Source organism: Salvelinus alpinus, chromosome 29 (assembly GCF_045679555.1).
Source record: "Salvelinus alpinus chromosome 29, SLU_Salpinus.1, whole genome shotgun sequence".
NCBI lineage: Eukaryota > Metazoa > Chordata > Actinopteri > Salmoniformes > Salmonidae > Salvelinus > Salvelinus alpinus.
Genome location: NC_092114.1, coordinates 28,676,293 through 28,693,269, shown reverse-complemented (window position 1 = coordinate 28,693,269; position 16,977 = coordinate 28,676,293). Strand labels below are relative to the sequence as shown.

General features: G+C 42.0%; 1 protein-coding gene across 1 annotated transcript in view; it reads right to left on the bottom strand.

The window, feature by feature from the left end:
- Positions 1 to 4,889: 4,889 nt before the first annotated feature.
- Positions 4,890 to 16,977, bottom strand: part of LOC139559458 (neurexophilin-1) — a 47,310-nt gene continuing 35,222 nt past the window's right edge. The window contains exon 2 of the mRNA XM_071375506.1: positions 4,890 to 7,151. Within this exon, the coding sequence (XP_071231607.1) occupies positions 6,396 to 7,151 (756 nt within the window). The 3' untranslated portion in view covers positions 4,890 to 6,395. The remainder of the gene's footprint in view (positions 7,152 to 16,977) is intronic.

The following is a 16,977-nucleotide window of genomic DNA, read 5'->3' as shown; positions in this document are numbered from 1 at the left end:
CGGCCGATAGGGATATTGTCAAAAGTGGTGCACTATTTAAGGAATAGGGTGCCATTTGGGATGCATCCTGGGACTGGATGGGGATCGGATTGGCAGAGTGTGGCTTAATGTGGGCAGGATCCCAAACTCATTGTTCAGACTTCCTGATTCCAGAGATATGCCTTCTCATGGGAATAGCCTGTCTGTGTTGCCGACAAGGGGGAAGACCATCCCATCTCTAAAGCTCTAAATCTGACGTGCATGTATTAAAGACATTCATCACCCCGTTGTGTTCAGCACTTAACCTGTATTGAGTAACGCTTAAATGAAATGCTTATGATACATCTGCCTGCCTGTGAATGATGAGGGAGGTTAGGGAGCAGCTGTGGCTGAAGGAGTGTCACACAGAAAGACATCATTGAATGAATAGTCTACTTGGTTATTCTGTCTCTTCATTATGATTGTGCTGGGGGTTAGAGATGAGAGTGTTCTCTCCCACCAGAGGGAAAACTGCAGTTTTCACTCCCAACTAGACAGCATGGGCCATGGGGAGACATGTTGTTGTTGCACATTGAAGCAAATTTATTAAGGACATTATGATTCGTTATGAAACCTCAGGTAACACAGAGACTAAGTAAAAGCCCGGTGTTGGTCAGTGAATAGTATGACTTACTGGTAACTCATTTTGCAAGAACTACTAACATTTATGTTTGTTTATGACCAATCGCCCATCCCTGATCATCAAATTGTGTCTTGATATGTGTCTGTCACTGAATAGATATAATGGCCACGTTGAAGGGAACCTTCACCGTTAGACACTATTTGGGGTGTTTTTCCAGTCTCCCTACATAATTATGAGAGGATGTTTCAGACATAACTATGCATTATAGCTGTATTTTGTCATTTTAGCATTGGGAGAGTTCAACCAATGGCATCATTGGTTGATTGAGTCTGCGGTCTGATCTAAAAATGAATGAATTCATGTATTGAAGCAATTATTATGGTATTTATGTTTTGCAGATTGCACGATCAGGTGATCAAGTGAGTAGATATGACGGTCCTTGTTCATTAGAGCTATTGAACATGTCTCAATGGTGTTCCTATCTGCCAGGACATTGTAGGATATCTAGGTTGACTCATTATCCCTATATTTGTAAAGACTACACCAAGACTCTTCCTAGAGCTGGCCATCTGGCCAAATTGAGGGGAGAAGGGCCTTGGTCAGGGAGGTGTCCAAGAACCTGATGGTCGCTCTGACAGAGCTCCAGAGTTTCTCTGTGGAGATGGGAGAACCTTCCAAAAGGACGATCATTTAGAATGAGGCTGTAACGTAACAAAATGTGGAAAAGGTCAAGGGGTCTGAATACTTTCCGAATGCACCGTATATCACAATGCAGATGTAAGCATAGTAGGCATTCTATATTATACTACAACATCAGTCTAGCTGAATATGGATGTTGTGTTGGCTGAATGTTCCAGGCAAGTTCCAGAATGTTCTTCAGCTGGTGAACCTCTTCTTGTGTTGGGTAATGGCAGCTGGTTTAGTAAGCTTTGGCGCTGTGGCGATGTTGACAGGGATGTTGGATTTGGGGGGCTGAGATTTTGTCTCCTCGTAGACAACTGTCTGGTCCATTCTGCACTCCACAGCCAGGTGGACAAACTTCTCCTACACTTTCTTCACCCACTGCTTTGACTTCTTGCAGAAGATATGTTTGCACTGCAAGCGTCCTGGAAAAACACGAAGACTGATCATGAAGATGTGTAAAACATGAAGACTGATCATGAGGATGTGTAAAACATGAAGACTGATCATGAGGATGTGTAAAACATGAAGACTGATCATGAGGATGTGTAAAACATGAAGACTGATCATGAAGATGTGTAAAACATGAAGACTGATCATGAGGATGTGTAAAACATGAAGACTGATCATGAGGATGTGTAAAACATGAAGACTGACCATGAGGATGTGTAAAACATGAAGACTGATCATGAAGATGTGTAAAACATGAAGACTGACCATGAGGATGTGTAAAACATGAAGACTGACCATGAGGATGTGTAAAACATGAAGACTGATCATGAAGATGTGTAAAACATGAAGACTGACCATGAGGATGTGTAAAACATGAAGACTGATCATGAAGATGTGTAAAACATGAAGACTGATCATGAAGATGTGTAAAACATGAAGACTGACCATGAGGATGTGTAAAACATGAAGACTGATCATGAGGATGTGTAACCATACAATAAACCATGTTCATCTGTAAACTAAAAAGGATACTGGTATATGTTTTGTTACACTCAGAGTCAATAATTCTGCCTCAGGCTGTTAGCAAAGATGGGAAAAGTTTGAGGGGGGCTGGACTTGCAGACAGTAGAGTTGTGTATTTTTGTGTATGAGCACCTACAGTTGTGCTGTTGAGTGGACAAGCACTGCCACCAATGGAGTGAATAGGCTAGAAGAGTATACTAACAGTCCCTTTCCCCCCATGCCAAGGAACTGACTGCAAGGGTGTGGAAAGTTTGAGGAGCAGTTGCCTTGTTGACAGTGCATTGGTTATTTTGTTTTCTCAAGAGGGGTCTACAGGCTCTGTACCACTAAAGCTGGTGTCAAGGTCATCTTCATCAGTAGCAGGATCAGTCTGTAGGACACAGTAGTCATTGATTAGCCAACATTTTACTACTTAGCCCCCATCAATGCACACTCAAACAACATACTATATCCACCCACCCCCCTCATGTCAATAGATCATGCATACTAACCTTCACACACAATACCGACCCCCAACAGACACCAGTCAGTTACCCACACCATCCCCTCCTTACTAATACCTATATTTTCTCAAATTTAGACTTCAAGCCTTGCAGGACCAATCAACTAAGACTCCATAATACAGAGAGAACTACAGTAGAGGTTGTAGCCTACTTGTAAACACACAAGACACGGACCATGTTAAGCTCCACTGATTATTTGCTCATCTTGGAGTCATGGAAATATTTATTAGATTTTAGAAGGTGACTTACACGAGTTCCTCATGCTGAGCTTGATATTGATGCCTCTGCAGATGTTGATGGGATTGGACTCTAAATAGAACAGTCACGTTAGTCTCTGCGGTAGTTAGTTAGCTAGCTAGCTAACGGTTAGCTAATGTAACCTAACTAGGCTAACATCAGCTTGCAAAGTTACCAATGACATCGCCAGATAGCAGTTGTCTAATTACATTGATATGCTTCGGAATGTCTAGCCAGCGTATTATAAAAGCTAGCTAGGGAAAGGGGGATACCTAGTCAGCTGTACAACTGAATGCATTCAACTGAAATGTGCCTGCCGTATTTTACCCAACCCCTCTGAATCAGAGAGGTGCGGAGGGCTGCCATAATCGACATCCATGTCGGGAACAGTGGGTTAACTGCCTTGCCCAGGAAGACAGATTTTTACCTTGTGAGCTCGGGGATTTGACCCAGCACACTTTCGGTTACAGGCCCAATGCTCCTATTCGCCAGGCTACCTGCTGCCCTGGTAATGTTAGCTATGTTTCCTCAGACCTCTTTTCTGCTGCGCTGATGTTGGCTGATCGGATAGCATCCTCTTTGAAGTGAAAGAGAAAATTGATAGAATAGCATCACTTTTCAACGTTTGCAGTTGAGAATTCGGTTCTGTTTCGAAATCCTCTGGCTACAGACATTTTGATTTCTCACACCTCCATGGGACGGTCCTCCACGTCCTGAAATCGCTATGAATTCTGGATATTGTGGTTTGCTTACAATCAGGCGATGTAGAATCCCTGTTTCTACCAGTGAGATGCAGAAACGCTCATATATGTCATACAAAAAATTATCTGAATCTTATCTTGCCGATAAAGATATTGGCTGTATACATACATATGTAGACATACTATTCCTTGTGGAGCAATTTGTCTGTAATACAGTATGTTTGAGTGTATACGTTCAAAACATATGCCAAATATCACACATTAGAGTACATCCCTGTAGACTTGTTAAAAGTGAATAATTGAGGGCTAAACTTTAGGAGGCCTACTCCTTAATGAGGCCGGCTGTAAAAGCACCCTGCAGACAGCCGATGAACACACAAACCTGGCACACACTTTAATTACTGATAAATTGTGAGCCAGATAAACGCAGCGAGGAGCGGATTTCTCCCCCAGAGAATTCTAATCGCTGTAAAGCCGAGTGCTGATCCTAACTGCCGACTACGAGGCTTCCATGGCAGGTGCCACTGCACTGAGGAGTCCCACAACAGACGCTGCTATCTGCTATTGACTCCAAACGGCACTCACTCACAATCTCCTCAATCTCTCTCACAGGGACTGGAACACAACTTGGCTTCCATGCACAACTTCTCTCTGTAGACTATAAGGAAAACATGGTATCAGAGATCAGAGGGACTCTGGGAAGAATTTAAGCTTAAACTCAGGAAGTATAGAGCTTACTATATATGTATTGTTTGGTCTTCTGATTGGTCTTGGAGTGAATTTGGATGAATGGTGTGATCAGTTTTGCTTTGATGAAGTTGGAAAAAGTTTGGTTCTTGTCTTGATCAGGAAGATCAAGGCCCAATTCTAAGAAGTTCCGGAATTTATAGGCTCTATAAGGAATGGTAGATCAGGATAACATTTATTTTTATATATCTTATTAAAATGTTACAGATTATGTGACATTATGATGCGCTAAGAAAAGCATGGAGCTCAGTCAATTAAATCGATTAAATGTATACTATGCACTATTAGGTACAGCATGTTGGAAGACTCAATTATGTTGACAATAATTACTGTACATGCTTAAATGTCTGGCAATTGAGATATCCTTAATATCTATTGACCTTGAAATCCTACCATCATTATAATCATTGAGACATGCATATAAAGAAATCACACTCAAGAACATTAAACTGATAAAACTTACAGTATTTTTATTCATATGTACACCTCCATCCCATCCGTCCCCCATAAATAAATGTTTTAGTCATACAGTTGATGAGTACGTATAATATATTTAGACAGTTCTACAGCGTATGTACAGGGTAGCTGTTTTCAAGGATTCACGTCTACATCATCAGCAACATCAGTGTCTTTGTTTGAGGAACCAATAATGAGTATTAATGGAATTAGAGAGAAAGCGAGAGAGAGAGAGAGAGAGAGAGAGAGAGAGAGAGAGAGAGTGTGTGTGTGTGAGTGAGTGAGTGAGAGCGAGAGAGCGCGAGAGAACGAGAAAGAGAGGTTTATGGGAAGAGGGAGACAGCTTTATGGGGGCATATACAGACGCAGGTCAATTCGGGATAAACTATGTATAATACAAACCATTCATACAAATTAGGCTCTCTAAGACATAAAATTCATTACATTACATGTTTTATTAAGTCAATGACAATGAGCAAAGCCCCAAGTCAATCATAACTGAATATTAACAATAAACCTGTGATTTTCTAATAATAATCTGAGCCAAGATGTATACAGGGACACTCCAAATAAGCTGAAGAATGAACAGCATCATTTCTGAACATGTAAAATGCTTTATTTTTATTTATTTTTTATAAAACATGCCTGCGGGAGAAGCCTGCTCAATGCTAGCTCAATGCTAAGTCCGTCAGGCTGATGAGACCATCTCCACCTGATGCTTCGATTGCACACCGACACACTCCTCTTCTTCAGCTCTCTCGCCTTTGGGGTCGAAGGGTTTGGAAATGTGTGGGGATCTTGAAGGCCTTCAAGGATAAGAGTCTGGACTGTTATTTCTGAGAGAGCGGAATTGAACTGCTTTGAATGAAGAGTATTGCAGGTGCAAACAAAACACAGGATCCTGTACGTTGCAGTCCAATTGGTAGCTCACAGAACTGAACTTTCATACAGAAAGTATGGTGGCCCTAAGGAGCAAAGTAAGAAATACTAAAAGGGAGAAAATCTAGGCATTTAGAAACAAACTGGACCAAGCAAATTAACCTAACATATAACATAAAAAGGTTGTTACAAACTAATAAGACGTACATGAAAAGATGATTTTACCTCCTTACAAATGGAACTATCAATCTCAAATATGTACACATTATGCATCTATGAAATCATTGATGGAAAAAAGGTATGAAAACAATAAAACAAATGGATTATAATCAATATTATTTGTTAAGTCATAGTATTGGTATACTAATAACATAATAATTATACAAATAATGGTTTTGAACAAAATTTGAAAGAAAGAAATGACTGCTCCCATAAATCTTTACTTTCTGTATTGTCATCAAAGTCTTCATTTCATAAATAGGTAATTAATTCATTTTACACATTATTTTATGTTCAGAACATTACAGCTAACATATATTTCTCTGGGTGGGGAAAAATAAGAAGCCCCACTAAGTAACTTTCTGCTCCACATTGGGGTTGTTGTTGTGGGAGTGGTCAGCCAGAGGGGAAGTAGGGAGTTTCACTGTGGTAGTTGTAGTCCGGACAGACTTTCTGCACCAGCTTGTAGTCAGTGCTGTAGAAGGAGATGTAGATGCAGATTACTTTAAAGGGCTTGGAACAGAGCCAGGAGACGTGGCTCTGAGTCTGCTCTTGGTAACACGTCTTGGACGGGTCGAAGTTACACAGCGTGTTCCTGGCGCCCTTCTCCACCTTCTCGTACTCGATGCGGCAGTTGAAGGACTTGGAGTCCTTGGCATCGATCACGGACTGCTGGGCTGCCACGTCGAACTCCACGACCTTGGTTGGCGGGACGAGACTCACAGACACGTTGCCCTGGCCTGTGGAGTTGTGTCTGAAGTAGACGCTGAAGGTTCCGTTGCCGTGGTCCACGATCTTCCCGGTGATGAGGAGGTTGAGCTTGACTGTCTTGATGTTGGAGTGGAAGTCTCCCCAGCCAAACATCTTCTTGAACTTGCCCGTCTTGACCATAGGCCGCCGTTTGGCTCTAGGTCTAGAATCCTGGAGGTCGGTAGAGTTCCTCAGCCAGTCCCAGAGGTCCTGCTCGGAGTAGGGCTCCGGGGTGTCGTAGCGCAGGTCCAGAGCCGTGGTGTTCTCTTTGCCATGGAGAGTCTGTGACAGCAACCTGCTGATTGACAGGTCCTTGCCGCTTTCTGTCCATATATGTTTTAACGTCGACTTGGGGCTGCCCGACTTGAGGAGGTCTCCCTTGGAAGCATGTACACTTGTCACCTGAAACAAAGAGAGAAGAGGAGATACGTTTCACTAACTGGTTTGTCATACATTTAGAGGCTGTTACAGGAGACACGGTAGTACTTGAGACAATTAAACATTTCTCTAAACAGGCAAAGAGACACATCAGCAGATATTAATATCAGATTCGGGAAATATTGACTTCACATTCAGGCACAGCACACAGCTTTCTACAAAACTGACCGATCAAAATGGATTGTAAAGTGGGGCGAGGAGATACTGGTAATCCATCTTCCAACGATCTTCAATTTAAAAAAGTAGCAGACAGCCCCCATTTGGGAATTAGAATGTGAGAGACAGAACACAGCGATCCTCTCTCTCTCTCTTTGTCAGTCAGATAGTAGAAGGGATTTCCACTTGGCTCCCCCAGATAGATAAATGCAGTGGCTATTCAGTGAATAAAGACCAGACTATTAAGCACAGAGCGCTGCTTGGATTGATGATTGATGAACCCCCAGGTTTTCACCATTTAGCCACGATGAGCGGAATTAGGTTCATTCAGGCCCCGGCGGCGGAAAGTGACACTGATTGGCTGATTTCTACTGTAAGACATGACAGCAGATCCGTCTTGCCCAGGGTTTTTGCTATTTGTGGGCCGAGGCCCTCCGGGGTCGATATGTAGAAAATAAGGTTTCGCTACCAATAACTTTGCTCTTTGGACATGAATTTACTTCCTCCCTACAGACAGGTTTAAACATTTCGTTGTGTAGGGGGAACATATGCCTATATGGTTCCCATAAGGCGCTTGGTGTAGAGAAAAAAAAAGAAACAAAATCAAAACGTTGAATGACCTGGGGTGTGTTTTGAATTGCACATTAAAAGCCATTTGAACCTAGCTTGGAGTAGAGTAGAACATTATGATATAATTTCTGTAGGAAGCATTCTTTGCGCACTGGCCAGAAGTAGGATCTTAATTTGAGCCAGTTTGCTACAACAGCAACAGGAAATGTGAATAATTATGTGGATTATAATGAATAATTATAGTAGTTACAGGTGACATTTTACAACCTCTATTTTAGCCTCGTTTCTATTGACCACAAGGTCATGTGTACAGTATGTCCACTCTGAACCTGCGTATGAAGAATAGCCTTAAGCCCTGACTGCTTGAAATACCAAATTCATTAGTTCCCATTAAACTACATATTGCTACTAAACATACACAATTTCATTGATTACATAAGGAGATTACAATACAAATGTATTGATCAGAAATCTTCTCTGCATCTGGTTTAAGTCAATGGAAATGTTCACAGATGAATTGAGATAAAATATGAAGGAAGATTAGCTTACTCAACAGGGCCGAATACATACAGCCCTCCGCACTTCTCTGATTCAGAGGGGTTGGGTTAAATGCGGAAGACACATTTCAGTTGAATGCATTCAGTTGTACAACTGACTAGGTATCCCCTTTCCCTTTCCTTTCCCTTTAATAGCATATGCAATAATGTGTATTTTTTGTTGTTGAGCTCATTCATTTGCATTATGTGATGGCACTCTATAATGTGGATATTTATCCATACTTACTGTTTGTCCATTGTCCTCTACAGACAGCCACAGAACAATATACACACGCACGTCGATCTACGAAGCTTTGGGCCCACGGCCAGTTTATTTGACTTCATCATCCAGCATGCTTTGGGCCTTGGGCCAATGTGTTTGACTCCATTTTCCAGCATGCTTTGGGCCATGGGCCAGTGTGTCTGCTGAGGCTCAGTGCTGCCAGATGGGTAGTTCACCTTGGGGGACGGACGGTGCATCTGGTAAACATGGACAGCACTCTGGCCAGCAGAGGCCTGAGCCTCACAGCTGACTATAGGCCAGGCTCAGACAGATGGCTTCCCCTGGGCCTAGGCTATAGGTATAGGGAGATGGCTGGGTCAGAGAGAGCTGTACGAGCTCTGTGTGTTCAGGATGTAAGTCATTACACAACGCAACAGCAGTCGGCACTGTGGTTCATCAATCATCAACAGCAGATGCTATGGAAAGACACACACATACATACATACATGTACGCACACATGAACCCATAAACGCACAAACACACACACAAACAAACACACACACGCACTATAGCAGGATACCAGTTGACCCAAGCAGCAAGAGGACTAATGTGCACCTATAGTGGCTGGTTGACCTCCACTCAGGTCACAAAACTCTTAGTCTGTCTCTACTGCAAGCTAGCTGATACCCATCACATCTCAGCTACCTGATACCCATCACATCTCAGCTACCTAATAACCATCACATCTCAGCTAGCTGATAACTATCACAACTCAGCTAGCTGATAACTATCACAACTCAGCTAGCTGATACCCATCACATCTCAGCTAGCTGATACCCATCACATCTCAGCTACCTGATACCCATCACATCTCAGCTACCAAATAACCATCACATCTCAGCTAGCTAATAACCATCACAACTCAGCTACCTGATAACTATCACAACTCAGCTAGCTGATACCCATCACATCTCAGCTACCTGATACCCATCACATCTCAGCTACCTAATAACCATCACATCTCAGCTAGCTAATAACCATCACAACTCAGCTACCTGATAACTATCACAACTCAGCTACCTGATACCCATCACATCTCAGCTAGCTGATAACCATCACATCTCAGCTACCTGATAACCATCACATCTCAGCTACCTGATAACCATCACATCTCAGCTACCTGATAACCATCACATCTCAGCTACCTGATAACCATCACATCTCAGCTACCTGATAACCATCACATCTCAGCTACCTGATAACCATCACATCTCAGCTACCTGATAACCATCACATCTCAGCTACCTGATAACCATCACAACTCAGCTCTGAATGGACTGCTGTCACCAATGACATGCCAAAATCCCATCATACATAATTTAGTGGTGATTCTGAAATAGCACCCTATTTCCTATATGCAGTTGGGCACTTGTTTTACCCAGCCAAGCCCACTACATAGAGGTCTGGTCAAAAGTATTGCACTATAAAGGTAATAGGGTCCAGAAGATATGATGGAGCTGAAGTTTTTCTTCAACTAATAGCAGACAGAGAACACCAATAGAAAGCAGCATAGTCCAAACTCATCCATTCATTAAGAGTTTGAGAACAAAATGGATGCTTTATAAATGGTTACAACTGATGCAGTCTAAAGATATACAAAGCTGCAATATGTAACTTTTTGGCGACCTGTCCAAAGTCACATAGAATGTGAGTTCTAGATCTGTCATTCTCATTGAAAGCAAGTCTAAGAAGCGGTAGACCTGTTCTATGTGCTTTATACAATGATTCTCTACACTATACTTGTTTGTTTTGTCACATAAAAATTATAATTTTAACAACCAGGAAACGGTGGAGTGATTTCTGCATATTGCACCTTTAACTACAACAGGAATCTATAGCTCCTTAGGCTGGTAAACCAATATTTACTGTCCTTTAGCGATGGCATACTGTTTTCATCTATGGAATATTAAAAGTCTTTACAGTGCTGTGATGCTACAGTATATATTCTAATAAAGAGAACATTGATTGTGTGGCTATAGTTTAAGTACCGTATCGTTCTGTTTAAACAAATGGAGACATTGTCTAAGACTTAATGTAAACACCACAGATAGGGGTGACAACATGTCAGTCTTTAGTCTTACAGATAAACACCCCCCTTATTAACACCCCCTGAAATCAATATCCAGAGCCTATTACCAATATCTACAAATGAAACAAAATTATTTTATACGGGGGGCAACAGAGGTTGGTTCAACCTACAGTACATAATGCCAGGGGAAATACTGCGCCTCGTGACCTCAGTTTAGGATGTGCATGTTAGTGATGAGCATGAGAGAAGACTATATGATCAAATTAAACTATCAAAATGTAATAATTAACATGATTATAATTATTATTGCCACATCTGAGTACTGATCAGTAGAAATCAAGGTTTCACTAGGCGTAAGTTCATTTACAGAACATTAAAGAGTTACATACTGTAACGAATGTCGTCGGGAGAAGGAGAAGAGGACCAAGGTGCAGCGTGGTAAGTATTCATAATCCTTTTAATAAATACGAACACTTGAACAAAAACAACAAAACGACAAATGAACAGTTCTGCAAGGTGCAATACACAAAACAACTATCCACAAACACAGGTGGGAACAGGCTACCTAAGTATGGTTCTCAATCAGAGACAACGATTGACAGCTGCCTGTGATTGGGAACCATACCAGGCCAAACACATAGAAATACAACACACAGAACAAAACATAGAATGCCCACTCCAACTCACGCCCAACCAAAATAAAGACATAAAAAGGATCTCTAAGGTCAGGGCGTGACACATACTTGAATAACATGACATGATATCACACATATAAAGTTGTCCTACTTAAGGTCTGCCAAAAAAGGGAAGATATTGCTCATACTTAACATATACCACAATGAAACTTCACAATGAAATGATATGGTTGATATTTTTCACACAACACACATTTCATACTGTTAATAAACAACCTTCTACCTATTGGACGACTGAGTTGATGTTAAAATGAGAAAATCCAATTTAGTCTTCTTTTGCAAAAGAGAGTCGACAAAAGATTGGAGAAGAGATGAGCTTCCTACGTTCTACTTAGCTCTTATTGAAAACCTACAATCATATCCATGGTAAAGAAACTGCAAAGCTTTTCCTGAGATGTAATTCTAGGGGAAGAATGAAGGCCGGCAGACTATAATGGGTTGAATGAAAATAGCCCTCATGAAAGACGATGGAGAAAGGGAACAGAAAGAGAGGGAGAGTTCTATAAGAAGGAGAGAGGAGGAAGGACAACGGAGGAGTGACCCTGGGCATACATACAGTTAACCTCCAATTGAGTAAAGTATTATCAGCGAGAGTATAGAATCTTCCTTCAGTATTGATTGGCCAGCTGTAACTAATAAGAAACGGGTCCTTCACAAGACAATAGTCATAGCTAGCCACATCCCTTGCAGCCACTGTAAACTTGTATGCATTTAAATATTTCCTCTGAACATTTTCTTTTTGTGTCATTGATAATTTTTTTGTCATACTTGAATGCAATGGAGAATGTGTTGAAGTTATTGCTCTTTCTTACAGAACAACAACAACACTCCGTTTTCTTTTGAATCAATATCACTACTGCCAATCTCTTCAAATACATTTATTTGCTATATATATATATATATATATATATACAGTACATACACTGCTCAAAAGAAATAAAGGGAACACTAAAATAACACATCCTAGATCTGAATGAATGAACTATTCTTATTAAATACTTTTTTCTTTACATAGTTGAATGTGCTGACAACAAAATCACACAAAAATGATCAATGGAAATCAAATTTATCAACCCATGGAGGTCTGGATTTGGAGTCACACTCAAAATTAAAGTGGAAAACCACACTACAGGCTGATCCAACTTTGATGTAATGTCCTTAAAACAAGTCAAAATGAGGCTCAGTAGTGTGTGTGGCCTCCACGTGCCTGTATGACCTCCCTACAAAGCCTGGGCATGCTCCTGATGAGGTGGCGGATGGTCTCCTGAGGGATCACCTCCCAGACCTGGACTAAAGCATCCGCCAACTCCTGGACAGTCTGTGGTGCAACGTGGCGTTGGTGGATGGAGCGAGACATGATGTCCCAGATGTGCTCAATTGGATTCAGGTCTGGGGAACGGGCGGGCCAGTCCATAGCATCAATGCCCTCCTCTTGCAGGAACTGCTGACACACTCCAGCCACATGAGGTCTAGCATTGTCTTGCATTAGGATGAACCCAGGGCCAACCGCACCAGCATATGGTCTCACAAGGGGTCTGAGGATCTCATCTCGGTACCTAATGGCAGTCAGGCTACCTCTGGCGAGCACATGGAGGGCTGTGCGGCCCCCCAAAGAAATGCCACCCCACACCATGACTGACCCACCACCAAACCGGTCATGCTGGAGGATGTTGCAGGTAGCAGAACGTTCTCCACGGCGTCTCCAGACTCTGTCACGTCTGTCACATGTGCTCAGTGTGAACCTGCTTTCATCTGTGAAGAGCACAGGGCGCCAGTGGCGAATTTGCCAATCTTGGTGTTCTCTGGCAAATGCCAAACGTCCTGCACGGTGTTGGGCTGTAAGCACAACCCCCACCTGTGGACGTCGGGCCCTCATGGAGTCTGTTTCTGACCGTTTGAGCAGACACATGCACATTTGTGGCCTGCTGGAGGTCATTTTGCAGGGCTCTGGCAGTGCTCCTCCTTGCACAAAGGCGGAGGTAGCGGTCCTGCTGCTGGGTTGTTGCCCTCCTACGGCCTCGTCCATGTCTCCTGATGTACTGGCCTGTCTCCTGGTAGCGCCTCCATGGTCTGGACACTACGCTGACAGACACAGCAAACCTTCTTGCCACAGCTCGCATTGATGTGCCATCCTGGATGAGCTGCACTACCTGAGCCACTTGTGTGGGTTGTAGACTCCGTCTCATGCTACCACTAGAGTGAAAGCACCGCCAGCATTCAAAAGTGACCAAAACATTAGCCAGGAAGCATAGGAACTGAGAAGTGGTCTGTGGTCACCACCTGCAGAACCACTCCTTTATTGGGGGTGTCTTGCTAATTGCCTATAATTTCCACCTGTTGTCTATTCCATTTGCACAACAGCATGTGAAATTTATTGTCAATCAGTGTTGCTTCCTAAGTGGACAGTTTGATTTCACAGAAGTGTGATTGACTTGGAGTTACATTGTGTTGTTTAAGTGTTCCCTTTATTTTTTTGAGCAGTGTATATATATATTTTTTTTTTTTCAGTCAGAACCCATTCAACAAGGGCATCATTAGCTGACAGACCCCGATTTCAGGCACTAAACTTTTTTTTTTTTTACCGTTTTATTTAAGTCTTTATTGATTTTATCAAACACTATACATCTGACCGTATGTTGGCTCATACAGTTGGGATCCTGTCCTCTATTCCCCTACTATAAGTACAGGGCCGTAAAAGTGAGTCATCACTAACATGACTACTCAGTATGCTTGCCTTGGGCTGAAACCATTGGTGCTGGAGAGCAGAGCCGGCCCTGCAGAGAGTAAGACAGCTGTTAAGCAGTGCTGTAATATCACATTGTGACCATGCACTAGAACTGCCTAATGGTCTTGTAAGAAGGCTGTTAGATGCACAATTAAAGCAGACTCTTCTTACTGTGTATGTGCCTGTGTGTGTGCGTGCATGTTTGTGTGTGGATGAGAGAATGTGTGTGTGGATGAGAGAATGTGTATGTGTGTGTGTATTTGTAAAATGACCATAGGCTCCCTGTGGCATCGGTAAGTAGGTAATGTGACAGAAAAGCACAGTCCCAGACACACAGTAAAGGAAGTGGAGCAGAGACCAGTGTTTTAAGGTGATCAGGGGCCTGGAGCTCCAACCAACCAAGCAACCACACTCTAAAAGGACATCAACCTGTTTGTTCCCTTCCACCATTGTTGTGCTTTATGTTGGTATCTATAACAAATATATGAACACAAAAGTGGCATTTGCTGTGAGCTTTTAAATGTAATCAGCGAGTGCTTGTTTGACTGGCGCACGTTGTCTTGCTCTCCTCCCTACTGCAGCAAAAAGGCACCACAGCACAGCAAGTGCAAGTGTCCGTGCTGAAGCTACAATATCATTTCAGCCATTTTGTTTCTTACTGAACATCTCTGTTACCGATATCCCTAATTTGTTGAGGAAAAACATTCCCTATTTCCTCAACCCTTGCTCTCTTTACGTGAAACACGTAAGCATCACATGCATATGACCAATAAGGCCTGACCTATAGCCTATCATAATGACGTCAATAAAATGGTTATAACAAACATTACACATTAATGTTGACACCAAAATGGATGCGGAGGAGGCAAAAAAGAAACTCGAAATGGGCGAATGTTTACTGGATGCTCAGGAGGTAAAGGGGAAGTCAGATCTGTGGAACACATTTGACTTAGTTGTGAAAACTACTGGAGATCACAAAAAAGGCAGGTATAATAGCAAGCGTTAGGTGCGTATTATGTGTGCAAATAGTTGCTCTTAGATTACAATATTATAATTTTGTCTGAACATTTGGAACAGTGTAAACAATTAAGTGATATTGCCCGAGAAGCTGGTGTTTGGAGGATATTGGCACGGGTGTTGTTAGGCCCGAAAACCAGCTTCAAGGGCATTATCACTTTTATACAACGGGTTACCAACATATTCAAATAAACATTATTTTGATGAATTTATTCATACTATTTCATCCTTCCACAAGATATAGTCACCACACAAATCTAAGGTTGCTACCCAAGCCAGCTGGTCGTTCGTTCTATCAGTTCGGTTGCCAGAGACGCGACCCATTCGTTAACTATTTTTGTTCTGCATCTAATGGACACCACCCAGTTGTTCATTGTAAATGTGCCATTACCATACTGGCTGGCAACGTTCTTATCCCTTGCTTGCTAGCTAGCCAAATACGGATAACTTACTATCACATCAAACAGTGCAGCCAGAATAACAGCAAAGTAGCTACATTTGCATTTGTTTAAGCTGTTTTCGAGTGACATTTATTTGGATACATCCGTAACAATGAACTAATGATGTACGACTTCGCCTGGTATAGAAATGCGCTCTCTCGTCAGGACACTGTTGTTCAGAGTAGCTAGCCAACAACATAGCTAACACAATCACTTAAAACAGAAGCTGGAAAGACTGCAAACTAGCAGCATTTCGTTTAGTTTTACCTGTTTTCTATTGACATTTCTTTGTATATATCCATAAAAATGATGCCAGCTGATTCATGATTTTGACTGGCTGAGAAACACTGCCTTCCTGTCTGTCTCATCCCGACTCCTGACACATTCATTACTACAGGACAGCTGGAGATCGAATTTCAATATTGAAACAATGTTGCAAATGTCAGAGAAACAGACAGCAAGATTTATACAAATCTCCGCTGTTAAAAACCAAATGCTAGTCTAAAAGAAATGGGAGATAATGTCTAGATGCTGGTAAGTTGTGGAATAGACACCAGCTGGAATGTGGGATGTGGGTTTGCTGGAATGTGGGTTTAACCAATCAGCACCAATCAGCATATGCTTTATCTTGGCCAGGTCGCAGTTGCAAATGAGAACTTGTTCTCAACTAGCCTACCTGGTTAAATAAAGGTGAAATAAAAAATAAAAAAAATAAAATCCAGGATTAGACCCACCCGTTCATATAACACTAAATAAATAAGTTTACCAGAGCATTGACATCACCAGACCCGGGCTTTCGGGGCACTGAATCCCTGCTGGGATGATGTAAAACAAAATAGTCTACACTGCATTACACACTGCAATGAATACTCCAATCATGAGCCCTGGCCTGCCCTGCCTTTTTAGAGCTGCTTAAAACCAGCATTTCTGTGTACGGTGGCACTTTAGGAGGTGGAGTCAAAGTGGTTTTCCAAAGTCATTTTTGATTCGTCCAAAGAAATTGTAATTCTCTGAGGGAGAGAGTGCAAAGATGAGAAGCTAGACTGGGTAGTTCCTAACGTTAGTTAGTATTTTATCTTATCTGTCAAAAGCTGCACTGACAGATAAGATAAAATACTAACTAACGTTAGGAACTACCCAGTCTAGCTAGCAGTGCTGCTAACATTAGCTATCCAGTACATTTTATGAGCAGGATTTTGACAGTAATTGATTAGCTATCTAGACACTGAATCCAACTGTTGGAACTCAGTTCACCACCCGACAAGTATCACTAACTAACCAATTACTGTCTAATCAAGTACTGTCCAAATATGCAAAAAATTGTTAATAAAGCTAGCT